General features: G+C 45.5%; 1 protein-coding gene across 10 annotated transcripts in view; it reads left to right on the plus strand.

The window, feature by feature from the left end:
* Window positions 1-19459, plus strand: part of KLHL29 (kelch like family member 29) — a 1379660-nt gene that overhangs the window by 963787 nt on the left and 396414 nt on the right. For all 10 annotated transcript variants that reach the window (XM_068280223.1, XM_068280220.1, XM_068280224.1 and 7 more), the window contains 2 exons: window positions 2195-2342; window positions 16620-17168. In XM_068280223.1, coding sequence (XP_068136324.1) covers window positions 2195-2342; window positions 16620-17168 — 697 coding nt within the window. The remainder of the gene's footprint in view (window positions 1-2194; window positions 2343-16619; window positions 17169-19459) is intronic.

Raw genomic sequence — 19459 nt, forward strand, 5'->3', positions numbered from 1 at the left:
ATTGTTATGGGTGTGAAGGAAGTGCCCAGAACCTCAGTTATTTTTTATTGTCATTTAAGTAAGGTAGTAAAAAACAGGAGTATTTTTGATGCATTCAATTTATATGAACTGTTTATGTGCTTTATGGGTTATATTTCTTACCTACTATGGCCTCAATTCACTAAGCGTTATCAAACACTTTATCGAACGTTTGATAATTTACCTCATGAGTAAAATCTAATTTCAAATTCACTAAGGTGTTATAGATTTATCAAATGTTTTATCGATAAAACGTTCAATAAATATATAACACCTTAGAGAATTCAAAATTATATTTTACTCATGAGGTAAATTATCAAACGTTGGATAAAGTGTTTGATAAAGCTTAGTGAATTGAGGCCTATGTGTTTTTTGTATGGGTTAAATTTTGACCTAGCCCACTGAGCACGACCATGGGTGTGGTCACTTACACCATATGGATGTTATAAACGTCCTTCTTGTCATTTGTTGTTGTACTGTATATCTGTTTTACCATAAGGCACTGTAGGCTCATGCCTACAGGCGCCTGATGATGGAAAGGGGGCTCTGCACGCCTCTGTTGGTAGTCATTTCAGATGCAGCCTGATTAGGAGTGCTGACAATTTCTCACTTCCCTAAATAAAAGTGTAAACCATTTTATGGTTCACACTATGTAAATTAGAGCTTAGGATCTCTTTCATGAGGATACCTCAACCTGGTGGAAGAATCTAGTATGGAACACTCTGCGCTCAAACTTTTTTTGGAAGCCAACATCCTCCATGTTGTTGCATCTGTTTTCAATGCAAGTTGTGTAACCTGCGTACAATTAGGCTCTGCACATCCGTGCGGTTTGTCAGTCAGATGCAGCTTGTCTTGGGAAGCGCTGACACCTCCTCCTGCCGTATAAAAAAAAGGATTCCTGTGGCGCATAGCCACCACAACCCATAAGTGTCAGCATCACCACTTTTGTGCCCTAGATTATGTATAATGCCTGGTACAACTGGAACACTCGCTGAGCCCAATCAGCACATTCTCTGTTGTTTCTATCTTATCAGCTTGTCCTAGTTTAAATTTTACAGCAGAAACAATCTCAGCACAAAATAGATTTTTTTTTTTTTTTTGAAAGGTGGAAAATGGTTTTTGTTCCATAAGTAGAACGATTATTTAAACAGATAGTCATGCAAAACCGCTCAGTAGACTTTCTAATGTGGATCGCACTTTTCAAGATGCTTTCCATGGAATAGGCTTTATGCGTTTTACTCCTTCACCGCGGCCGGGGCTCTCCTGCACAATACATCAGCGCGCTCTGCGAGGTCTCATTGCCGAGAGTGAGTGATGAGAAGAACAGCTCTGCAGTCACTAATGTATTAATTCCATGTTCAATTCAGAGGTGTGAAGCACAATGCAGCCCACTCACGGCACTTATGCCGCAACGCTGCCTTTGTTTGTATTTCTATAGGGAATTATCATGACATGCGGTTGACAACCGTTAAAGTGGAACTGACATGTCACAAAATGTGACCAAACTGTGAAGGGGACTGGCGTGCGGCACCTTGCAGAGACTACGGCCGCTTGCGGTAATCCTCAAATTCTTTTTTCGGCGCCTGAGAAGCCCTGTATTTCTGGTGTGTGCCGTATGAAATGTATCTGGTTCAGCGGCACCAAAGTAAAATAAATGTATTAAAATCGGTTTAAAAATAGAGGAGGTCAAGGCAAACTGACGTCCTCTTAAGTAAAGAAAAATAAATGGTGAGGTTGAGAACTGCCATTTTTTTTTAATCCAAATTTACAAATTCCTCATAGTTTGTGTGCTTGTGTAGCTAGCTTGCGTTATAAACACATGTGAGCCCATCATAGATCGCATTTCAGCAGCTTCTGCAGAGAGGTGAGTTGTATTTCCCTTCTCAACCTCCTGTCACACTGAACTGCCCTCAGCCAATCAGTGAGTAGCAAAGAATGTGGGAGGAGAGATAACAAGCTTCCCTCTCCTCCGCAATGTACCAGAATAGAGCCAAGCTGACTGAGATAAGATTCATTACAGCAGAAACATTTATGATTGTATTGCAATGCAGGGTGCATAATAAACACAGAGCAGTGGGTAAATGGAATTTGATTTTGTGTCTGACAATCCCGCTTTAAAGAATATATGATTTACAGCATTCCGTTACTTCACCTGGGCACTTTATTTGTCTTTCAGACTCCCGTACTTTCCAAGGCTGAGAAGCAAACCCAAGGACAACTGCTGGCCACCAGTGTAAGGTGGGGGCAGACGCCAATCAACCAGTCTACACCATGGGATACAGAGGAGCCGCCATCCAAGCAGATGAGGAAAGGGGAAAATCCAAGTGAGTCTACTCTTTTTCCAGGCTGTATTATTATTATTATTATTATTATTAGTATTATTATTATTAATATTATTATTATTTATACAGTGCCCTCATCTTCCGTGGCACAGTACAAAGTAATCACATGTTCATAATACAGAGCTCATAGACAATATAAATATCACAGTGACTACTGCAATGTGGCTAAAAGTGCAAAATAACAGTACAATTTTTTCATCGGATGCAACACAGTTTTTAAGATCGGAGCGTAATTATCAATTGTTCCCATAAACAGGTCCATTAGGGCATTTTCACTCTTCCAATTTGATTCTAAAATCCAAATCAGGCAAGGACAGATTTATAGATTTTTTTGTACCCCTAGGCCAGGGGTGTCAAACTCAAATACAAAGTGCGTCGAAATTGAACACTGAGACCAAGTCGCGGGCCAACCTTAACGTCTACGTGCCACCTTCCTCCCTTATGAAGTTCCCTGCTGTCTAATGGCTCCCCTCCAACCCCTATACAGTTCTCTGGTGTCTAGTGGTCCTCATTCCCCTATACAGTTTCCTGGTGTCTAGAGGGAAGCGGGAAAAAAGGGCGCAGGCAGCTAGTGGACAAAAAGGGCGCCGCCATTCACTCTCATAATAAATAACGTTTAATGGACGCCGAGCAGGAAAAAAAGGGCGCCGGAGCTAAATAAAGTTTACAAACGGCGCCCGGAGATGTTTAATGATTTATAACTGAGCTTGTGGTGATTTACGTTTATAAAATGCACCCGTGCCGAATAACGTTTATAAAAATACTAAACATATTTATCTTATTTAACTAATTAAAACATTATTTAAAGTTTTATCCCTTACTGTTTGTAAAACATTATTATTCACAAAATAAAGCGATCAGTACGTAACGTAAAATTAGCCACAATTAGTAAAACATTATTATCCACTTAATTAAGCGATCAGTAAGGGGGGTCTTAGGTTTAGGCACCACCAGGGGGGTCTTAGGTTTAGGCACCACCAGGGGTCTTAGGTTTAGGCACCACCAGCGGGGTCTAGGGGTTAGGGATAGGTACAGGGAGGGTTCTGTGTGAGAGTAGGCTTAGGTATAGTTTTAGTAAAATTTTAGTAATACTTACTAATGTTTTACAACACTTATTACAAACGTAGTTATATTTATATCATCGTTATAAAGAATATTTTCAGATTTTATTATAAGAACAAACCATAAATGAAGGTTATTCACAATAATATATAATTATAACGATTAAACATATATTATCGTTTTTTTAATAAACGTAATTATAAGTTTCACTTTTGAAACAGGGAAGATTAACGTTTTCACAATTGCCGATTTTATAAACATTATTTAATGATTTATAATTTTGTAAAACATTATTTGTAAACGAAATATAGCACACTATTTTTATAAACGCTATTAATGATTAATTATTAATTAGCGTTTACACCCCGCGCCCTTTTTGTCCGGGCGCCCTTTTTGTACGTACGCGTCTAGAGGCCCCCACTCTCCCCTATACAGTTCCCTAGTGTTTAGTGCTTTCTACCTACCTCCCCCATATGGCTTCCCTAATTATCTAGGGCTTCACCTCCAATATAGATTACCTGGTGGTCTACAGTGGGCCAAACATAATGCAAAGAGGGTAAAACTACTTGGGGGGGCGGGGGGGAATTTAATGGCTCTGAGGGCCTGATTTGGCCTGGGGGGCGGAGTTTGACATGCATGCCTTAGGCCAAGCTTGTTGTAGCTCACCTTTCTTGTGCAGCAATGCCCCTCCCATTCAACATGTTGGGGTCTATCTAAAATACAAAGTGCTCAGCGTACTAAATAAATATAATAAATATAGAGATGGAAAGTAAAAAAGCATGTCATAGCCTCATGGCTATAGTGACAGACTAACCTGTTTTATAACTTGGTTAGTCTGTCAATTGTGAATGGGTTAACAGCACCTGTCAGCATAACATACATTTTTTTAAGTTATCCCTTTAAAGTGTGAGTTTTTCATTTGTCCCCTATATTTTCTGTACCCAGCAATCCTTGCAGTAAACGCATGTTATCCGCGAGGTGTTAGGATACAGTAGCCTGCTTGGCATGCATCGTGTTCTGCTACTAAGCCTCAACCCTTCTCTCACCTGATACTTCTCTAGCCTACTACCAGTTAATTTCCTCATAAAATCCTACGGGATTTACTTGTAATAAAACACTAAACCGTGAAATATTGCAGTGTGGAACTGTCTTTGTTCAGGATAGAGTGGCGGCTTACGCCAGTATAATTATATAGCCAAGTAATGAGAATAATCAGTGCATTATTAATGAGCGCTCCCATTCTTTCACTGTCACCAAGACCCCCTTCCCCAAAAATAGCAGTGCGGCGAGCGTGATTGGCGTGAGCCTGAGATATCCCGCCTCCCCCCGCCGGCGTGATGGATAGACCGTTCCGTTCTGTCTGTTCCTGAGGTGGATTTCCTGAGCTATGTGCTTTTAAAACACACCAAGTCCTGGAACATCAATCCTGAGTAATGAGCGGAGAGCAGAGTATGTCGGTGCCTTTCTGAAAATCCCCTCAGCAAAGACCCGGCTTTACGTTATTATGTTGTGCTTTAAGGTGTGCGTGTCACATGATTGTCACCAACTCTGAAGTTGTCCTCTCTTCATGTCTGCTCACTGATCTGATCCTTCTCCTAATGAAGGCGTCACATAGTGACAGTGGAAGAACAGGCTACAAGAAGTCATGTGATGTGTGACAAATGGAAATAATGACCTACATGGATTTCTACACATATAGTAAGGTCAAGAAAATAGGTAGATATGATATTACTCAGAGGGGTGGATTCACGGGGCTTTTCTTTTGAATGATCTCATTGTTCTTATTTTTTCACCTGAGCTATAAGGAGAGATCCTTTTTGAGATAAACAAGGCAATAAATCACAAGGCAACACTGTGGCGTAGTGGTTAGAGCTCTTGTTACCTAGTTCATATCCCAGCCAGGGCACTTTTTGCAAGGAGTTTGTATGTTATCCCTGTGTCTGTGTGGGTTTCCTCTGGGTACACCGGTTTCCTCCCACACCCCACAAACATACAGTTAATTGGCTTTCCCCTAATTTGGCACTAGACAGGGGTGGACTGACCATTAGGGCACTCGGGCATGGACCGAGGGCCCGTGGTCAGTAGGTGGCCCAACCCTGGCGTGACTGAGAGGCAGGGAGGGTGGGTGCTGTGGCAGGGGAGCGGGCATAGCTGTTACAACTCACCTTCCGCCGCCGATCCCTGCAGCCTCTATCATCTTCCTCTCTCCCCGGCGTCCATCGCGCTGGTTACAGCACCTCCCTGTGATGACGTAACCGCTTGTCATCACAGGGGGGCGCTGTTACCAATGCAACAGACGCTGGTTCAGGAAGAAGATAGAGGCTGTGGGGGATCAGCAGCGGAAGGTGAGTTGTAACAGATATGCCCGCTCCCCCCACAGCTGTGGGGCACCTCCCTATTTAACCTATACTGCGGGCACCTACCTATCTAACCTATACTGGAGGCACCTACCTATCTAACCTATACTGGAGGCACCTACCTATCTAACCTATATGGGGGCACCACCTATCTAACCTATTCCACGGGCACCTACCTATCTACCCTATAGTCAGGGCACCTACCTATCTAACCTATACTGGAGGCACCTACCTATCTAACCTATACTGCAGGCACGTACCTATCTATCCTATAGTCAGGGCACCTACCTATCTAACCTATACTGGAGGCACCTACCTATCTAACCTATACTGGGGGCTCCTACCTATCTAACCTATACTGGGGGGGCAGCTACCTATCTATCCTATAGTCAGGGCACCTACCTATCTACCCTATAGTCAGGGCACCTACCTATCTAACCTATACTGGAGGCACTAACCTATACTGCGGGCACGTACCTATCTATCCTATAGTCAGGGCACCTACCTATCTAACCTATACTGGAGGCACCTACCTATCTAACCTATACTGGGGGCTCCTACCTATCTAACCTATACTGGGGGGGCAGCTACCTATCTATCCTATAGTCAGGGCACCTACCTATCTACCCTATAGTCAGGGCACCTACCTATCTAACCTATACTGGAGGCACCTACCTATCTAACCTATACTGCGGGCACGTACCTATCTATCCTATAGTCAGGGCACCTACCTATCTAACCTATACTGGAGGCACCTACCTATCTAACCTATACTGGGGGCTCCTACCTATCTAACCTATACTGGGGGCACCTACCTATCTAACCTTTACTGGGGATACCTACCTATTTAACCTATACTGGGGGTAACTATACTGGCTACCTATATTAGAGGTACCTACGCCTACACCACACAAGTGGGTGTGGCTTGCGGGGGTATGGGGCTCCATAATCTCCTATTACCCATGAGTTGTTAGTCCACCCCTGCTATGATAAATACACTACACAATACATTCATAGACCCATGGCTATGGTTGGGATTAGATTGTGAACTCCTCTGAGGGGCAGTTAAGTGCAAGACAATATACTATGTACAGCTCTGCAGAAGATGGTGCTATATAAATACTACATAATAATAATAATAATAAGGACCCCTTTTCATTTAAAGTAAATGTGAAGCCACTTAAAAAAGTTATATACTCACCTATGTAGAGGGCAGTACTTGCGCCCCCAAATGCTTATGAAGATGGGTGCATCCGTACTGCGCATGTGAGAGCCCAGTACAGGCCCACCTGTTTTGGGGATGCAAGTACTTCCAAAGACTTCACTAAAGGCGTATTCAACCACTTGGTCAGATATCTTTCACAGGGGGGCAGATGACACAATGAGAAGACTGGGAATGCTCTGTTTCAGTTTGGCTTCAGTGTTACTTTAGAAACTGAAGCATTTCTTCTTTGCTCTAAAAGATTCCTTACAGCCTTAAACCTACTATCACAAAATAAGTGTAGCAGAACAGCATTCAAACAGAAACACAGCATGTTGTTCTGTACTGGAAAGCCCCTTCCGCTTGTGATCTGCATCCAGAGATAACATTATCTTTTGTTTACATTCTTCAGTTGTTACATTCTTAGCTGTGCTGAGTGAGAAGGGGCTCTCTCTGCTTCTAGCATATGCACCATTGAGAAGAGCTCACTAGAAGATGTTAATATGTACTAAAAGCAACTATGAATAAATTACAATGGCAGCTCTCAGAACAGATAAACTACACTTTGGGAACTTGTAATTGTAGCTGTTCTCCTTCCTGCCCTCCGAGGCTCTAAATCACTGTGGTGAGATTGCAGTCAGTGATCTCATCAAAGGGTTACAGTGCCACCCGGAGGAAGGAGGTAAAATTGCAGCGCTGGAGACCAGGGAAGTGAGCGAGTGCTGGGGTTGCTGCTGGCTTACTTGCAGCATGATTGTTTCCTGATTTTAGAGTCAGAAATGTTCAGAAAAGACCCTAAACTCTGGAAATAATCATATTGCCAGGGAGGTTAAGCATCTGGCAAATGAATAACTGCTACAAGTAGGAAATGAAGTAATATCAAACAAACAGTCAGCACACACTGGTTTTACATATGCAGCATGCCGGTAGTCACGTGAGGCCAAATGCGGAAATGACCTATCACCAATTTTCATTTGTTTATAATTATCAAATCGGTCGCCAAGTCAAGGGATGTATGGCCACCTTTAGGCCGGTTTCACACTGCTGGCCTGTGTTGCTTGTGCAATGCAATCAGATGATGCCAAAAGGCATTTGGGGATTTCCGCATTAATACGGGGTAATTCCTTTTCTTGCCGTAAGCCAGGCAGGATGTGAGGCTCTCTAACACTCACTTCCTGTGGTAGAAATACAAAATGTGCACCACAGCGTGAACACAAAAACGTTTTCAAAAAGTCTGCGTAGTCACCATAGACTTACATGACTTCCAGTAGCTGCGAAAGCTGGCCCCTCTCGCGTCGGCAAGCAGCAAAAGAAAGTTGCATCGCACCATCCCGGTATGAAATGCTCCACAGACTGTCATTGGTGTTGCGTTACCCTGGTAACACAACATACCAGTGTGAAAGGGGCCTGAGACTATGGCCTTTATGATACAGGCCCTACCAGCAGTACCATATATAACTACAGTAATGCATATTGTTTCAAGTTTTCTATTTCGTTTTTTCAGAGTCATTATTGCAAATTACTTTTTTTTTTTTAAACAAAACAGTATTTTGTAGCCCCCTGAGCTGCTAACTAGATAACACCGGCTTTCATGTACCTGTTTAATGCCTAATTTATCTGGTGTGAAAGCACAGAGTAATCTCACTGTGTCATTACCTTCACAATAACGCAGGATGATTTCAGCTGGCAGACTCCTTCTGTGCCAGACTACTAATTATAATGCGGCTCAGTGGGCGGTAAGTCCATTGCAATACTGTAACACCATGGCTGCTGGCAAGAGGCAGAAAAGAGGAGGTGATGGATGCAGAGCAGTCGTAAAAGCCACAAAAATTCCAAAAACCGGAAATGATTAGGACGATTGCTCGGGAATCTCTCGTGGTGAGATAAGAAAGGCGAGCTGGGAGTTCACCTCAATCGTACTCTTTGGGGTCTATATCCCTCCTGACGCAAACACAAATAATGCCCTGAGTGCACTCAGCGACAGCATCATCAAGTGGGAAACTGCCTTCCCAGAGGCCCTTTTCATCATCCTGGGAGACTTCAATAGCGCAAACCTGCGTCAGGAGATGCCCCGCTTCAAGCAACACATATCCTGCCCCACCAGGAACAGCAACACCCTGGATCATTGTTACACGACCATCAAGAATGCGTACAAGGCCACCCAAGGTGCTGCACTGGGGAACTCAGACCACAACCTAATCCACCTGATCCCCACCTACAGAAGGCATCTGGACACTACTAAGCCCACCGTAAAGATCGTAAAAAGGTGGCCAGCCGAGGCTAAGACAGAGCTACAGGCCTGCTTCGATTGCACTGACTGGGCGGCCCTAGAGGCACCCTCCCTGGATGAATGGGCAGAGAACATCACCTCCTACATCAGCTTTTGCGAGGAGATGTGCGTTCCTTCAAAGACCTTCAAGATCTTTCCAAACAGCAAGCCGTGGTTCAACAGCAAGCTGCGCCACCTCCGGAAAGTTAAGGAGGAGGCGCACAAGCACGGAACCCCAGACGAGTTCAGGGATGCAAGGAACGCTCTGAATCGTGAACTGCGGGTCGCGAAGAAGGCCTACTCTGACAAGTTGGGCCACTTCCTCCTGTCAAACAACCCTCACGAGGTGTGGAAAGGCCTCAGAGCAGCTACGAACTTCAAACCACCCTCCCAGCATGCGACCCCCAGCACTTCTTTGGCCGAGGAACTAAACAAGTTTTACTGTCGATTTGAGCACCATCCCAAGCAGCTGGCTAACCCGGCACCCATGACAAAGCCCTCCCCGCAGGTCAAGGTTGACCTAGTGCAAATAGAGGTCCAGGAAGCAGATGTACTTCGTCATCTCCACAGACTTAATGCCAGGAAAGCAGCTGGCCCAGACGGCGTGTCACCAACTTGCCTGAGAACCTGCGCGGACCAGCTGGCTCCCACGCTCACCTCCCTTTTTAATAGGTCCCTGGCGGAAGGCAGTGTCCCCTCCTGTCTCAAAAGGGCCACAATAATACCGGTCCCAAAAAAGCCAGGCAACACAGAGCTCAACAACTTCAGACCTGTGGCCCTCACCCCCATAGTCTTGAAGATCCTTGAACGTCTGGTCCTTGCCCACCTGAAGCGCCTCGCCAGCCCCCTCCTTGATCCACATCAGTTCGCATACAGGGCCAACAGGTCCGTGGACGATGCCATTAACATCAGTCTGGCGTACATCACGGAACACCTTGAAAGACCAAACTCCTACGTTAGGACCCTGTTTTTGGACTTCAGCTCGGCATTCAATACAATCTGCCCAAATATACTGATTGACAACCTGGCACATCTTGGAGCCGGCACCGCACTCTGTGCGTGGGTAAAGGACTTCCTCTCAAACAGGACACAACGGGTGAAGCTCGGCAACTGCTTCTCCAGTGCGAGTATGACCAACACGGGTGCTCCGCAGGGGTGTGTTCTGTCACCTCTCCTGTTGTCATTGTACACGAACAACTGTACCTCCTCCACGGACTCCGTAAAGGTCATCAAATTTGCGGACGATACCACGATTATCGCAGCGAGACTGAGAGAATTTGCAGATGGTGCGAGGACAACAAGCTCGTTCTAAATGCAGCCAAAACAGTGGAATTGATCTTGGACTTCAGGAGACCTCCCCCCCCCACACACACACACACACAACAACCAATCTTTATCAACGGGATTGAAGTGTCCAGGGTCCCCAGTGTTAGGTTCCTGGGCACAACCCTAACGAGCGACCTAAGGTGGGCGCAGAACACCACCAAAATCCAGAAGAAGGCTCAACAGAGACTATTCTTCCTGCACCAATTGAAAAAATTTGGTATGCCCCAGAAGCTGCTGTCCAGCTTCTACACGGCCACTATTGAAGCTATCCTCTGCTCCGCCATTATCGTGTGGTATGCAAGAGCAACCGCCAGTGACAAGTATAAGCTTCAAAGAGTTATCAGCTCAGCGGAAAGGATCATTGGCTCTCCTCTGCCGCCACTAGACCTCCTCTACACCACCAGAATGAAAACAAGGGCTAGTAGGATCTCTCTGGACCCATCCCACCCAGGCTGCCGCTTCTTTAAGCTCCTCCCATCGGGCCGACGTTACAGGACCACCCGCCCTAGGACTAACAGGCGTAGGGACACCTTTTTTCCCCAAGCAGCCCTCCTGCTGAACTCCTGCCTCTCGTCGGCACGCCAGTTGCTGAGGCCAACTTAGCCAATAGTCTGGTCAAGGCACACTGGAGCCCGGGCCGGTAAAGAACCCAGCTATTACCCTGGTTCTCTTCTTGGCAGAGCTGTACTCAAGGTGCGGACTCTCAATTAACTTACTTATCCATGAGCAGCACAATATCCAATCACGGAAGATTTCCGCACATGAGAAAACCGCATATTGTACTGCATAGACCGTTAAAAATGTGTAAGCACTGCCTGCCTCGCTGTACTATTGCCTGTTTTGCTTGTAGTTTTGCTTGTAGTATTGCTATTTTCTATGACTGTCTCGCTTGTTATGTTTATGTTACTGTCCATTGTCTGTTGCCATTGCCATGTGAACCACAACCAATTCCAGGTTCGACCTCGGTCGCACTTGGCGATAATAAATGATTCTGATTCTGATTTACCACCAGACAGCAGTATGAGGTAAATCTGGTCATGGCTCATTTCCAGATGACACAGGGGTCTAAATGCAAATCACTTTTTCACCTAAGTTATCTCCTAGGAGATCATTTTCATCTTCTCTTTAACTACTTCAAGACCGGGTAACGCCCATAGGCATGATCGCGGCGGCAGCCAAAGGACCGCCTAACGCCAATTGGCATCAAGTCCTGGGGCTGCAGTTGGCAGGAGATCTCGCGCAGGGTGCGCGCGCATCTCCTGCTCTGGGGGCAGAGCTCCGCCCCGCTTTCAGTCTCTGAGCGGCGATTGCTGCTCGGGAGACTGTTAGACGGCGAAACCGTCGTCTTTACCTATAGTACAGCGCTGAGATCAGCAGCAACACTGTACTGGGGACAAGAGAGCGATCGGCTCTCACAGGCAGAAGCCTCTGACAGCCGATCGCCAGGATTGGCTGGCTGGGAGGAGGGAGGGGATTGTAGTAAAAAAGAAAATAAAGAAAATAGCAAACAATAAAGAAAAAAAGACGACATAAATATTTATTTTAAAAAAACAAACATGGTGGGGCCATCAGACCCCACCAGCAGAGAGCTCTGTTGGTGGGAAGTAAAGGGGGGGATCACTTGTGTGCTGTGTTGTGTGGCCCTGCAGCTTGGCCTTAAAGCTGCAGTGGCCAATTAGCAAAAAAAAAAAAAAGGCCTGGTCTTTAGGGGGGTTTACCACGGCGGTCCTCAAGGGGTTAAAGGACAGGTGCAAGGTGAAAAAAAAGACATCTACTTACATGGGCCTTCCTCCAGCCTCTGGCAGCCTATCTGTCCCTTGCCGCAGCTCTGGTGTCCCGGGATCACCTCCGTTGCAGATACTGACCCCACCAGGTCAGCATCTTCTGCGCCTGCGCAAGCACACAGCCGCGCTGCTTGCAATTGCACTCACGTAGCCTGTGCAGAATGCTCCAGGCCACCTGAGGACGATTGTGAGCATTGCGGCCGCGCGCTCGCACAGGCGCAGAAGATGCCAACCTGGTGAGGTTGGTATCTGCAACGGAGATGATCCTGAGACACCAGAGCTATGATGAGGGACAGATAGGCTGCCGTGTAAGTAGATCTTGTGTTTTTTGTTTGTTTGGTTTTTTTTGTCATCTCGCATCTGTCCTCTAAACTATTTTTTCCAGCATTTTACAATTGGAAAAGTACCCAAAAGGTGGTAAAAAAAGGTCCATCAAATTTATTTTCAGTACTTTCTCTCTTGCTGGTGCGTTAAAAGGGGTTTTATAAGTAGTGAAAATATCGCCTAGGAGAAAACTCAGGAGAAAAGGTTAATTGCGTATAGGCCAAGGTGTGCTGCTCACCCCTACAGAGGCCCTAAATAGACAAAGGGAACTTAGGGAAGAAGCCCAATCCAGCACCTAGTAGTATTAATCACTTGCACTTATAGATTACATCATACTGCAATCTGTACCAGCAACAGCGATAAAAGCATCTGCTTTGGGAGCATACTTGTAGTTCTGAACAGGAATGTGCTCACGAGTAATCACAAGTGCTTACTCGTGATTCAAATGAGCCTTCATTGCCGCAGCTGAGCGGCTGGATTACATGGGGTTATTTACCCATAATTCCGCCGTCCACCCTGCGTTCCAAACAGCTGGCATGCGTCCCATTGGTCACGTTGCAAGCCTCACCACGGCGAACTTCCTCCTACAAGCCAGAAGGAGGAAGTGCACAGTGGTGAGGCTTGCAACGCGACCAATAGGAGGCGTGCAATCTTTTTGGAACGCAGGGTGGAAGGCGGAATTATGGGTAAATAACCCCATGTAATCCAATTAAGGCTCATTTGAATCACGAGTAAGACCTCGTGATTACTTGTGAGCACATCCCTGGTTCTGAACCTTAAATGAAAGGGACCATACATCTACCAAAGTAATAAGAGCAAAATTTGAAAAATGCATAAATAATAACAAAGTCACAAACTTACATTCAGGGCCACTGATCCCATAAGCACAATCTGGGCAATTGCTCAGGGCCCCAGAACCGACTGTTTGGGCCCCCCAGGTCTACCCCTTTAACTACTTAAAGACTGCCCCACACCAATGGGCGTGGTCGCGGCGGCAGCCCCAGGACCGCCTAACGCCAATTGCCGTCAAGTCCTGGGGTAGCATTTTGCAGGACATCGCGGGCAGGCTGCGCGCGCATCTCCTGCTCGGGGGGGGGGGGGGGGGGGCTCCGCCCCCTCTTCAGTCTCCGAGCGGCAATCGCCACTCCGGAGACTGTTAGACGGCGTGAATGTCGTCTATTCAGATGTACAGCGCTGCGATCGGCGTGACACGGCTGTCCCCTCCTGAGACTGGGGAGTGATCGGCTGTCATAGGCTGAAGCCTATGACAGCTGATCACCCTGATTGGCTGACGGGGGGAGGGAGCAGGGGAGAACAAATTAAAAAAAAAAAAAAAAAGTAAAATGTATTAAAAATAAATAAAATATTTATTTAAAAAAAAAAAAGAAACAACTGTGCAGCGATCAGACCGCCCCAACAGAGAGCTCTGTTGGTAGGGAGAAAAGGAAGGCGGGGGGGGGGGGGGGGGGATCACTTGTGTGCTGTGTTGTGCGGCCCTACAGCTAGGCCTTAAAGCTGCAGCGGCCAATTAACAATAAAAAAAAGCCTGGTCTTTAGGGGGGTTTAACACTGTGGTCCTCAAGTGGTTAAAGAGGAACTGTAACCAAGGATTGAACTTCATGCCAATCAGTAGCTGATACCCCCTTTCCCATGAGAAATATATTCCTTTTCTCAAATGGATCATCAGGGACATCTGTATGGCTGATAGTGTGGTGAAACCCCTCCCACAGTGTGATGTCAAACTCAAGACCAGGGCCGTTTCTTGGGCAGGGCGACCGCCTTGGGCGCAGGCTGGAAAGTAAAAGAAGGGGGGCACAGAGAAGGACATAACCGCTAGGGAGCTGGTGACACACGGTGCAGCCAAATGGAAGGAAAAAGAAGATTACCGCATGAGGTAATGCTTTATGAATCGAGGCCATTGTGTCCTGGCTTTGAGATGCATCTCTCCTGTACCAATTCCATTACTGCCTATTTGTAATAAATGACCTTGGGTGGTTGTTAAAGAGAAACTGTAACCAAGAATTGGATTTCATCACAATCAGTAGCTGATACCCCTTTCCTATGAGTAATCTTTTCCTTTTCTCAAACAGGGGGCTCTGTATGGCTGATTTTGTGCCGAAACCCCTCCCAAAAATGATGTCAGCGCCTCACAGCACTGAGGTACTGACATCACACTGTGGGTGCCTTTTTGCATTGTGGGAAATAAAAGCTGTTTACAGCTGCCAAAAAAGCAAGCAGCATCTCCTTTCAGTGACATCACCTGCAAGCAATAAAAAATGTCACCATGTGATAAACGTGAGAATGTAAATCAGGGAGATGAAAGATTTTACAATGGGCAAACACTGATTAATCATTTATACATAATTATTATACAAATTAAGCACTTTTATTACATTATTTTCACTGGAGTTCTTTTTCAAAGTTATGTTTTTCTTGATCAACTGCTATTGTTATTCTGTTGTATTCCATGCTGCAGGGCGGGAGCTGAACAGCATGTCTATACAATGCTCTTTGCCAAACTGCCACCTGCAAGTATAACAGACTCTCATTTTGGGCAATAGTTTACTTAGAGTGCTAACATAGCATGCAGGAAGTGGCAATAAGCTTGCAGCATGACCTAATCCGATTTCTCAGCAACAAACTGTACATCAGTTCTCACTTCGCAAACATTTTCCTTTTTGCTGACATTAGCTGGCTGCAAATGGTAAATAATATTTCCTCTTCTAATCTAATATTTAATATTTTCTTGACTTGAGAACAGAAATAAACTATTTTACTCCTGGATACTTATAAGTAAAAAATGGAAAATGTATTATACATTCCTTTTAATTTAAAAATGCGGCAGCATATTGTGTGTATATTTTATAAGTCATGTGACTGGTTGTTAAGGTAGCGCACCAGTCTGTCAGTGAAGTGCTGTCTCCCGGGCATCAGACTGTAGTTTAGAGATGCCTATGTCAGTGTTGCTTTTATTGTGTAAATCTCTGCACAGCAGGCAGTCACTTCAATGTACAGTTGATAAAGCTAAGGGAAAATGAGCTCTCTTTCAAGTGCTTATCATGCTACTTTATTTAGGATTTAAATGAGTTATGCACAGGTCCACTTTTATGCCGAGAGTAATTCTCCAGTTAATAGCAATTAACCACTTAATGGCAACGCGCCACATTAAATTCCTGTTTTCCCTCGTTACCCAACAGGACGTTTTATTGCGCTGCTTGCTGCTAGCGCCACTGTGCACACGTGTGCGTGCCCCCGCCACGTGTATCTGCCGGGACTCAGAGATCCATCATTGGTGAAGGGGAACATCTGTTCCTCAAGCCAATCCAAGTGCCTGGAATATATGAACATGACCCCAATCAGTGGCCATGTCAAATCATAATAATGAAAGTACAATGCAATGGAAAAAAAAAGATTGAACACTTCTTGGTAACCCAGGATAGCGTTTGTAGCTTCATCTTGTGACGAAAAAGTAAAAACTTAAAAAATAAGCCTTTGAACTTTCCTGCAGTAAAGCGTTATTTTCTGCCTTCTTTCTGACAGATGATGGCTTATGGCTTCCATTTACTTTTTAGGAAATTGGACTGAATTCACAAGCTCTTTTGCATAGATAACAACTCAAGTGTTTTAACTATCGCTGTACTGGAAAACAGAAGGGGACTTCAGGCAATTTCTTATTGGGGCTAGTAGTACATGTACATATGTTTATTTCATAATTGTATCTGTCACTTCAAGTACACTTTAAATTCCTATTGCAGTTGCTCTTTCCTGCTTAAAGGCTATTATGTAAATAAGACGAGAAAATATCTCTTATAGAAAAAATATATTTCTAGATAGATCTACCAAAACACACTGTTGTAGTGGATCTATTCTGCTTAGTGAAATAGTATATATGGATTCATTTATCTTCCTAACACTTTTCTTGTGTTTCTTTTTCAGCTACTCCACCGTGGGCGACAACAGTTTCTGCGTGCACCCAGGCATCTTTAATAGCCCACACATATGGAATGACTCAACCACCTATATACAGTCAAGCGGCCAATGTCCAAGCTCCCATCATAGGAGTGACTCCAACACTCCCCCCTCATGTTGCCCCCCAGCTACCACTAATGACTGCCCATTATCAGCTTCAACAACACCAGCAGCCTGCACAACCTCTGAGCAACATGGTGGTCAACTTACAGAGTCAAACCATGTACAGGCACAGCCAGCCCATGGCTATGTCCTCCTTGACCGGTGTTGGCCAGGTCCCTCATCCCGGCCATGCTGCCATAGGCAACGGTCACATGACTTGCCCCATCCTTCCGCCCCCGCCACCCGCCCTCCCTTCCGCTGCACTTCCAAACAGCGTTCCAGCCACAAATGGTCAAGCAGGGCCCCAGATTCCACACAGCCAGACCGTGACCCCAGACAACCCTAATGGAGTCCAGATGCTACGGACAATTGGCATGGGGAAGTACGAATTCACAGATCCTTGGTATCCTAAAGGTAAGCTATCCCATTCAATTATTTTTTTTTGCGCCTCTGTCTCGTTCTTGTTGATCTAATGCTAGATGAACAGCCTGTGATAAGCAATTGACACCAAGTTATGGGCTCAGCCGAAGGTCATGAAAGCATATCTTTCATCCTAGAAGTCTGAGCTCTAGGAGGCCTGCATCAGTTTTCTCCCCAGTGCCCTGCAGAAGCCTTTTATGAATTAAATATGAACAAAAAAAGAGGCAATTCTCCAGACTGAAACAAAACACAGATTTCTTCTTCAGCCCAACTAACACCTACTGAGCCCGCCAGAAAATGGCAGCGGCAGCACAATTCCGCAAGTCCTTTATAGAGCCTGTCTCGATGTGCCCTCTCTCCTGGCATCCCGCTGAAATGCATCAGTTTGCATTTTGAAGAGCGCGGCACCACACCGCCCCCTTTTTTTTGGTATTTGACTTGAGTGATGTTTAGCATCCCTGAGCCCCTGACTTTTTCAATAATGCATGAACCTCAAACGTGCCTTTTTTCAGAACAAGCCGCGTAACTCGGGCTGGGGACCCGCTAACGAGTCAACAGTTCAGATGCATAATACAAAAGTCTCTATTCTGCACATGGCCGTGCTTTCTGGTGGAATTACATTGACAGTAACGAAGGCCCTCTTTATCCTCATCTTCTCGCTGATTTATCACTCCGCCGTCACTGCGGTTAGCGTGTTAAGCCAACAAATGGCAATATGAGCTGTCTTGGAGCATATATCACGTTTTTTATTGTCAGCACATGGCTAACCTGCTGAGAGATATCTGTAAACCCCCCCTCAGAAGGTGTTTCTGTCTGCTGCTCCATTGCAGAAAGGTTTATTGGCATATATATAAAAAAAAAAAGTGCCTGGAGAAAAGGGTGCAGGGGTTTGCGGCTAGTAGAATCTCGCTAAGATTAGCAATACTCTACTACTGAATTCTGATAGTAAAATATGGGTCATATTTACCCATATTTTTCTATGGCTAAACTTAACCCTACTCTCACACAGGACCCTCCCTCTACTGATACCTAACCCTAAGTCCCCCCTGGTGATGCCTAACCCTAAGATGCCGCTGGTGATTCCTATCCCTTAGACCCCCTGGTGGTGCCTAATCCTAAAACCCCCACCCCCCCTGGTGCCTAACCTTCCTAACCCTTAGACCCCCTGTTGGTGCCTAACCGTAAGACTCACCCCCCAGTGGTGCAAAACCTTAAGACCCTCCCTGGTGGTGCCTAACCCTATGACCCCCCCTCGGTGGTGCCTAACCTTAAACCTTCCCTCGACCCTCTACCCCAAGTAGGTATATTTCGGGACATGGAGGTGCCTGATTAGCAATAATGATTTAAAATATCGGCACCCGATAGAATCCCGGGTGCCGGGGCTTGCGGAAATGCAAATAGCAGTATTGCATAGCGGGAGCCGCATATCACGGCCATTATAAAAGCCGCGATTTGCGGTGAAGAAGGTAAATCCCGGTAGCAGCCACCGCTGTGCGCCCAAGTTTCCTTTCTTTGCCGTTAATCGTGGCTTTTATAATGGGCGTCTATGGCAGCACCTTTTCCTCTGCTTCAGGTTTATTGAGTACTGTAGGCTTGCTGCAGCCTGAAGTTCCATCTGAGAAAATGCACAGTGGCCGCCCTGTGACATCATCAATCCTCGTCTACAGAATGTCATCACACGGGGACCACTTCTGGAGCTCCCCTCATTCATTTTCTCCAGATCTGGCCTTGCATGATAATGAGATCTTTTGTAAACGGCCGGAGCTTCCATCTCATTTAATCCCTGAGACTTTTCCATTTCACCATCAGACTTAACACACGAGTCTGGCTAGAGTTCTCCAGCAATCACTGTATGTTGTCCAGCGAGAAAGAGCAGATCGGGTCTGTCAGGAGCGCCGGAAAAACAGATATTTTTGGAGTTCATTAACGTCCTGATTTGAAATCCTTCATTTGTTTTTTAATTACAGATCCACACCGTGCGTTCCAAAGGGAGAGCGGATTTTTCATTTGCATGTGAAAATGTACTGTGTGTTCCTTATTAACCTCTGCTTGATCTGCGAGAGCATGAGAGTTTTCTGAAATTTCCCATTTGCAACAGGTCGTGCTGTCTCCTCATCTAGGCGACGCTTTTATTTAAAAATCAGTGTGTGAGCCTCGATATTGTTTAATTAGCATTCTGTTGTATGCAGTCTGGGATATTGGAATTGAAGTGGCCTGTTTTGGTTGATTGTATTGTATATGTGGTGTGGCAGCTACCCCCCCCCCCCTCATTTTGCTTGCTTGTT

The sequence above is a fragment of the Hyperolius riggenbachi genome, chromosome 4 (genome assembly GCF_040937935.1).
Source record: "Hyperolius riggenbachi isolate aHypRig1 chromosome 4, aHypRig1.pri, whole genome shotgun sequence".
Lineage (NCBI taxonomy): Eukaryota > Metazoa > Chordata > Amphibia > Anura > Hyperoliidae > Hyperolius > Hyperolius riggenbachi.